At 41.6% G+C, this 9,106-nt stretch overlaps 1 protein-coding gene across 1 annotated transcript in view; it reads left to right on the forward strand.

Moving 5' to 3' along the window:
- Positions 1-1,757, forward strand: part of CDH23 (cadherin related 23) — a 2,828,172-nt gene extending 2,826,415 nt beyond the window's left edge. Inside the window, exon 69 of the mRNA XM_086919477.1 lies at positions 651-1,757. Within this exon, the coding sequence (XP_086775603.1) occupies positions 651-974 (324 nt within the window). The 3' untranslated portion in view covers positions 975-1,757. The remainder of the gene's footprint in view (positions 1-650) is intronic.
- Positions 1,758-9,106: the final 7,349 nt, after the last annotated feature.

The raw sequence follows: 9,106 nt of genomic DNA on the forward strand, positions 1-9,106 counted from the left end.
AAATGGCAGTTTTGTTGAGTTAACGGTCAAGTGTTTTATCCAGTTTTTTTGCTATTGTGTGAGCACGTTTGAGGTTCATAGTGGCGAAATAAGAATATTTTAGCCCTCAGACTGCACCTCCATACAAGACAGCTTCATTCCTATACAGTCTGCAGTTACAGACTCTTCCCTTTAATCAAGGGCTTGTGGGTCCTTTAAAGGGTTGATACCAGAGTACATTACCCACCTACTACTCTTAACCCACCACAAAGCACATATGTTGTCGCCTGCTACCAGGGGGAAGTATTTTTCAATTCTTAGTAAAACTTGGATGTGGCTATTCTTAGTGCAGCTTGTGCAGCAGCACAGAAGTCAGGCGTGAAAGGGGGCCACTACACCCCAGATATGACTGTCATTTACTAACTGGAAGGGCAGCATTTTCGTGGTTGCATTAAGACAAGGGTATCCTTGCTACGCATTATTGTAAAATGGTGTGTCTGAAACACATTCACAACGGCAACATTATGATTTTCTTAGAGGTGTTTGTATGTGCGAGGTCATGGAAAGACAAAGAACCTTTCTTCTAAGTGGTTTTGAAGCCCACCAACAACTAGGATAAGATACACGCTCACATCCTGGCTTTATATCTTATCTGTATTTCTCTTTTGCAGTTAATCCAGAATGATCTGGATGAAGATGACGAACAGAGCTCCCGCCAGGGAAGTCTCCACTTCAGGCACAAGCAACCAGTTGAGCTCAAGGGGCCAGATGGTATTCACATTGTCCACGGCAGCACTGGCACCCTCTTGACATCTGACCTGAACAGCCTGCCAGAGGATGACCAAAAAATTCTGGGCCGTTCGCTGGAGACACTCAGTGCAGATGGCGGCCTCTACAATGACAGAAATGCCCGCACTGAGTCAGCAAAGTCAACCCCCCTGCACAAGACGAGAGACGCCATCATGGAGAGCCCGCTTGAGATCACAGAGCTATGACTAGAGGTGGCCTCGCTGGTCTAGCTGTTCAAGAGGCTAGGCCAAGCAAGGCCAAGCCATCATGACAGTCTCTTCAAAAATGAGGAAAAGCACACAGTATGTGACAGCAGGACTTGTCACCTCCCATGCTGGCGGTCAGTCGCAAATCCCAATAGCCAATGACTTCTAACTTCATGTTTATGGATATTAATGCCAGATTTAGAAGGGCATGCCATGGCTTAAGACTTTACCAGCAGATCGGAGACTGTTTACATCACTTTCAAATTTGATTTTTCATCAGTATATTTGTTATTTGTACAAAGTGTTAAAAGATTACAAAAGAAGGGACTATGCGCAGTAAATACTGTATATCCACATTTGGTGCTTTCTACTGTCCTGTGCAGGGTCCAACTAGCCCTGTCCTCCTCAGTTCTCAGTATTGCAGCTTTGATGCAATAACTTCAGAATATGGCTACAGAGGTATGGAAGGGCATGGGCCAAGGGCCCCAAAATAGCAAAGAAATGTAAATGTGTATCTCCTGAATTTAAATAATTTATTTCTATTTTTAAAACGAAGATACTGCTAAACAGCGAAAATAATACCAGGATAATTCAAGTTGCAGAATGTTTAGATAAAACTTCAACTTCGCTTTTCCATTTTGCTGGCTTACCAAAATGTATGCAGACTTCACGAGACCAACAGGATAAGACATCAGGTTTTGAATGTGGTGTGTTTAGTGTTCGTTTTCTTTTTTATTGTTGGTAACTTGGTGAGAATTTTCTGGAATGGTCTGTTCTTCTCAAAAATATAAATTATGACTTTTGATAATTAGTGTCCGGGTGTTGACTTCGTTTGTGTGATGTGAGATGCAACATGATCTTTGCATGAGTTACAATTCTAAACTTTTGTAAATGTAGTTAGGTCCTTGTAAGTAATCAGTCAATTAGCCAGTAGTGTAGATTATGTAGGTTTATTCAGTTACAGGTAAGATGGTACAGGCCCACTGGGAACAGGATCCTGCTGCTCAGCCCCACTCATTGCAACTGAGCACTCATCCAAAGCATACACTCACGAACAATCTAATGCATCACAATAACACAGGCTGAGCAGCAAGGAACAAAGAGATCATAGAATACAACAGATATCTCCTTGCTTCAGAAAACAAAACAGACAACAGAACACAGGGTGGAAGAAAATGCACGTCCTGTCAAAATGTAACCAATCCAAAATTACAACTCAATTGCAAGAAAGATCACATTAAATACTTTATTCCACTCCTTAGATTGTAAAAAATATCACATCATAAAAATAAAATCATGTTGATTACATTACATGAATCATTACAATCCTTAAAATGTAAAATAAGATCACATAAGATTACATTGCATAAATCATTACCCTCCTTAGAATGTGAAGGATGCTCTTACACATATAAGAATCACATAGTATATATCTTCGGCTCCTACAAGATAACACCGGATATATAAATGCGTCCGGATACACCTTATACATATATCCACCTCGCAGGAAAAAGGAACCCTCATGTTCCCACTACTGCACACACACTTGCAGGACAATGAAACCCATATGTTCCCGCTACTACACAACTGCAGGACAAAGAAACCCTCATGCTCGCACTACTACACACACACTTGCAGGACAAAGGAACCCTCATACTCCCCCTACTGCACACTCACTTCCAGAACAAAGAAACCTTCATGCTCCCACTACTGCACACTCACTTGCAGGACAAGGGAAACCTCATGTTCCCACTACTCCACATCACTCTGGACAAAGGAACGCACGTGTTCCCACTACAGGAAATCTAGGTATCTTACAACCATAGACAATTCAAAATTAAAAGGAACACATTTCTCGATCAGAACTTCTTCTGGATTCTATGCCACAGCTCGTGTCCTTCTGAGCTCGCGGTTGCCAGCTTTGTTCTGTCCACGTGATCGTCTCGTGGCTCACCGATAAGCAGTCATAACAGCTCAAACATAAACAAGTTGAACTTTCCTTACCACCAACGGTCGAGCGTTTATTTTTTTGCAAATTACAAGGTCTACAACATGGGTTTTTCACAAGCACATATCAGCTCAGTTGACTCGACTTCCACAACATGAAAGCAGCAGACAAGACCCCCAGCCAACATCCCTCTGGGACAGTTTACTGCCTCCAAAAGCCTCATCTCTATATACCAATGCAGGCAACTACCATGATGCAGCAGGTTAAGATTTCATCCAGTTCCTTCAAAAGAAATGCTGCAGAGTCAGAGAAAGCACAATTCAATGCTGCTAGAACCATTAAATGTTGCTGGCTGATTTTCAAAAAAGGCTGCCATTTATCACCAAATAATCCCATCCTCGTGGCCACTTTTGTAAATGCAGTTAGGTCCTTGTAAGTAACCAGTCCAGTAGCCAGTAATGCAACATATACCAAGTATTGTGTAGGTTTATAAGAATACAGAGATGATAGCGTTTACGATCAGCGATAGACCAAAGCCACCAAACACAGCTTTTTTAGAACTTTGTTGAAGTGAAAACAAGCAAAAGGACTAGCTAGAGCCCATTTTGTACATCATTTAATTTGAGCAATAAAAAAAAATGAAGTAGGGAGTTTAAAAGTATAATTAGTAAAGCGACAGGAATACCTTTTTTGTAAACCAGTACTTAATACACTGTAGTAATGTGGCCTAAGAATAGCAGGCAGGTTGGTGCACATGAATGTAATTGTTGTGAAAGCAAGCGAGGATTAACCTGCACTGCTAGCGCCTACAATTTTGAGAAAAAAGTGAACATTGTTCATGTGTGCAGGAAATTGCATCGTCCCTAGTTTTATCCCTTTCTAAATACCTAGGTTTTGGTAAAATGGCAAATCCCTCAGTCCTTGCTATTGCAGGCCGAAATGAGAAATCCACCAGACTTGGCAGACACCGGATGGTGTTAAAGATTCACGGATTTCATATTTTAAGATGAGAAGGGCGGTCTACCCTTTACATTTACATATGTAGCCAGTGAAAAGAAATTGTAATATTCAGAAAATAAGAAGATTATCTCTCTTAACTGAGATGTCACACTATGTTCCAGCCCACCCGAAGCAGTGTTCTTCCTTAGGTCAGTAGCTAAATTACATGCTACATTTGTCAAAGATACGCATGTGGCCATACAAATATCTCCACCTCGCACCAATGACTGTCAAGCATTTTTTTAGACTGTCCCCTAGCAACCGGACACAAGATGACTCAATCTGGAGATCTTGAAATTGAAAGTACTTCCACCATTTTGACCTTCAGAAATCTGGACAATATGACTGAGCGTTGAACCACAGCCAGCTTAATTCATCTGAAATGTGTTTGTTATCAATGACACAGCACTTTCCAAAGTTCACTGATCTCCTGGGCAGTCTAGGCATGATGTATTCACCTAAATCTACTATGGTTCAGGCCATTTAGCACTGCTTTGTTGATTGCATTTTCTTAACATTTCACTTAGCTTCAGCACCTTCAGAATGCTGCAGTTTGTGTTCTCTGCTATCTGAAAGAGAAGCAAGTTCTGGTATGGTGAATGATAAGCTGTTGATGATGTAAATATATATACGCATCTAACTACAGGGAGCAAATCAGTCTATTGGTGCGACAGTTAACCTCTAATGCTCATGAGTGCCCAGTCCACCGGTCTTACATAACTTGCCCAATACCCGGCTTGAGAAAAGCCTCCATCAGCCCACCCATTTGGTGGAACTTCGTCATCTGGAAGACTAAGAGAAGAGAGTCAAATGTAGCCAGTGTTGCTCCAAGGCTAACATATATAGATACTAGACCTCATATTCTCAAAAGATCTCAGCCGCTGTGATTGTTCAAGGTATGAGGAAACTTATGGAGCGCAGTGCAAGTGATAAACGTGTGTGAAGATAAAAATGACTGTTAGGACAAAAAATATGTTTATAAGGGATTGTCCTAATGCCATAGGATAAAAAACGGCTGATAGTTTAGAATAAATTTACTATCTTTAGGTATCAAGTGATGTTGACATGTTTCAGCCGTACGTCCGACTAGCCCGGCTTTCTTCAGGACCTTAATTGGTGTTGTGTGCTACTGCTGAAAAAACATTGGTGAAAAAACTGTTAATCATCCAATTTGTTCATAAGGAAGTAAATAAATCAGTGGTGTATTACCGCCCTACCAGACATGTATCCCATGTGTATGTAGTTGTTCATTCCTAGAACAGAAAGAATTTGTTTGTCAAAGAAAGAAAAAAAGCTTTTAGTGGTGGACCAAACAAACACTCGAAGCATAAAGGTAAAAAAGTCACTCGGTCGATAATTCACTGTAATCGACTATGCCCATTCATCACATAATTCTAATTTAGGCAATTTTAATTTCACATTTGATAAGTACTCACCCAGCTTTCTGTGGGAGTAAGCCTCGCCTCACCCGCCTACTGCTCGGTGGCTGAGGCCCCGCTCTATTTGTAAGAGAAAACAGGGGGACAAGAGGTAATCACATCATCCACCTCGTGTAACCTTGTTATACTCTAAAATCAAATATATAAAACCTAGTTCAAAAACCCACGACCATGACATTCAACACCTGGGTGAGTACTTATCAAATGTGAAATTAAAATTGCCCAAATTAGAATTATGTGATGAATGGGCATAGTCGATTACAGTGAATTATCGACCAAGTGACTTTTTTACCTTTATGCTTTGAGTGTTTGTTTGGTCAACCACTAAAAGCTTTTTTTCTTTCTTTGACAAAAAAAATCTTTCTGTTCTAGGAATGAACAACTACATACACATGGGATACATGTCTGGTAGGGTGGTAATACACCACTGATTTATTTACTTCCTTATGAACAAATTGGATGATTAACAGTTTTTTTACCAATGTTTTTTCAGCAGTAGCACACAACATCTATTAAGGTCCTGAAGAAAGCCGGGCTAGTCGGCCGTACGGCTAAAACATGCCGACCTCACTTGATGCCTAAAGATAGTAAATTTATTCCAAACTTTCAGGCGGTTTTTATCCTATGGCATTAGGACAATCCCTAATAAACATATTTTTTGTCCGACTAGTCATTTTTATCTTCACACACGTTTATCCCTTGCACTGCACTCCATAAGTTTCCTCATACCTTGAACAATCACAGTGGCTGAGATCTTTTGAGAATATGAGGTCTAGTATCCATATATGCTAGCCTTGGAGCAACACTGGCTACATTTGACTCTCTTCTCTTAGTCTTCCAGATGACAAAGTTCCGCCAAATGGGTGGGCTGATGGAGAATTTTCTCAAGCCGGGTATTGGGCAAGCTATGTAAGACCGGTGGACTGGGCACTCATGAGCATTAGAGGTTAACTGTCGCACCAATAGACTGATTTTCTCCCTGTAGTTAGATGCGTTTGTGATTAGGGGTGTGGAGTTAATCCGGTCTATAAATACTGTCCCCTAGACCCACCCTTACACTTTTTTGTTTTAATAAATATATATAAGCCGGACTGTTGGCATGTGTGGGTGATGAAGATCTGTGTGGTGTGGGTTGTCTGTTGAGGGGTGGAATGTGGAGTGCATGTAGTGAATTATTTAGACAAGGGTGTTGGTACTGAGTGGTGCCTTATCTGTTGTTGACGTTGGAATGCATGTACTACATTGAAGTGTCATACACCATGCCCACAGTTTTCTTGCACTATTGACTTAGCAATGAATACTGACAACTCCAGAATTCAAAAGCTTCTCACCATAAGGGGCAAGAGAGATGGTTAAGATCAGTTACAGATTAAATGGAATCTGCTGCAAACCTGTGAACCTTTTCAATAAGAAAGGACGCCTTTCTAAACACAATGGCTGTATTAATGTGTTGGTGGTTTGCCTGTTGTTTTAACAAAATGATGAGGAATGCTTTATTTAAGTTACAAGGATGAGCAGGAGCGTCCAAACTATGAAGAGGATACCTCAACGCTTTGCAAAAGTCTTCATTTTGTATTTCTTCACTTGTGAGGGGTTCTGATAAATGTTTTGCCACCCAGAACATACCATACATCATACTATGGGAAAGTGTAGAGGATAGCAGGTGGGAACTGATGTAGGATTGGGTATTATGTCTGGAAAGTCCTACCAGTTTAGAAAGTGCACAAACATACAATGTGGTGATATGACATCCCAAGTCCTAGCTTTGCTAGCCAGGAGTTAATATGTTCTGCATTGTGGGAATCTCTCTGTGGAAACTTGTCTGAGTACATGGCGAAGGGCTTCTATTTCAAACCAATTTTTCATATGATGTAAAAAAAAATTCAGCAAAACGTTATGCTGGTAGCACAGCACGGCTACAATTTGATAGCCTGATAGTTTGAAATGTTCTTGTTCTGGAATATTGGGATCAACATAAATTCTGCGGGAGCTCACTCCCATCGAGCATAAGTTAGATAGTGGTTAAAACTCATGGACTATTTAGGAGGGTTAGGATGGAGAAGATTATTTGAAAGACCATCAGTACAGTCAACAGTGGAAGGCACTTTAATGATTTCAATCACTTGGTTAATCGTGATAGAAAAGCAATTCAATACTAATACGATGAACTGAAACAAAAGCAATAAAATGCTACAAGTGGTGTTATTTTAGAAAAATACATTCAATCAATAACATGACAAAATCGCCATCAAGAAATAGAGTGAAGGGAAAGAGAGACTACTCTGTCAGTATGTATTTCCTATAGAATGATTCATTAACAAAAACAAACTTTAAATAAAAGGCATTTCAAAATGCAAAAAAATGTAATTGTAAGGTAGAGGTGCTCAGTGCTCTAGTGATCACACAGTGAAGGGAAAATTGGATGTAGAAAACGGAGGAAATATGGCACACATAAAGATCAATCATTTCTGATAATGATAACATACACGTTGCCTCCATTGTAATGAAATGAAAAACATTTATAGAGCTCGTAGCCACCCTAACGCATTCCAGCCCTGTACGCAATGCGAACCAAGGCCACACCTTTACTGTGCAGTGACTTTCAAAAGATATGTTTTAAGTAATTTCCTGAAAGACAAACGGTTGCATTCCTGACGTGTATAGGGGGAAGCGGTACAAAAGGGGGTGGTGATGGACGGAGCATATGAACCAATCAAACACTCACACCCAGTCAACAGATCTGGTTTTTAATCCATCACCGTTCTTTAGCCCACTCTGCCACCCCAGTTCAGACATGGCCATATGCAAATCAGTCTGACCCTGTGCCTCATGGGAACAGTCCAGCCCGAACTGCCAAGCCATGCCTTCCCTGAACCGGAAACAAGCTTCCGAGGACCGGTTTCTGGCATTTCAGCCGTCTTCAGCCCGGCTTGCTTGAATCCAGTGGCAAAGTGAGCAAGGGACTCACGTCTGAGCATACCCTGCCAACTTATGGCGAACAAAGCGGTACAAAAGGGGTGGTGATGGACGAAGCATATGAGCCAATCAAACACTCACACCCAGTCAACAGATCTGGGTTTAATCCATCACCGTTCTTTAGCCCACTCTGCCACCCCAGTTCAGACATGGCCATATGCAAATCAGTCTGACCCTGTGCCTCATGGGAACAGTCCAGCCCGAACTGCCAAGCCATGCCTTCCCTGTACCGGAAACAAGCTTCCGGGGGAAGGGCATTCCACAGCCTGGCTGCATTACAGGAAAAAGAGCGGCCACCACTTCCTTGCTCTCTTTATTTTTGGCACTGTGGCGAGCAACATGTTCACAGAGGGAGACTTCTGTTAGGATGGTAAGGGATGATCGATAAACGCTGGTCCCTTTCCCCAAAAGGACTGAGTCCATGCGTGAGAGAATCAGCGCTTGGACCATTATCTTTCTTGCCGGGAACGGGAGGAGAGGAAGAACTTTCTGAAGCATCCTCATGATGGCATAGCATGTTGCCGAAAGTTTCGCTGCTTGGTGCCCAAAAGTCAGGGAGCAATCCAGCCACATGCCTAGACTTTTAATTAGATTTTTTGGTGGTGGGGCAGGACCAAAAAATAGTTTGGCCACTGTAGCTCTATTTTAGAAGAAGGGGAGTTGCCTAGAAGCATATGCTCCGCCTTGTCTCCATTCAATTTTAAGCAGGAGAGCTCCATCTATTTGGCACCTCTTCTAAGCAAGGGCCTAAGTTTGCAGATGAATTGTCT

This window comes from Lissotriton vulgaris, chromosome 5 (genome assembly GCF_964263255.1).
Source record: "Lissotriton vulgaris chromosome 5, aLisVul1.2, whole genome shotgun sequence".
Classification (NCBI taxonomy): domain Eukaryota; kingdom Metazoa; phylum Chordata; class Amphibia; order Caudata; family Salamandridae; genus Lissotriton; species Lissotriton vulgaris.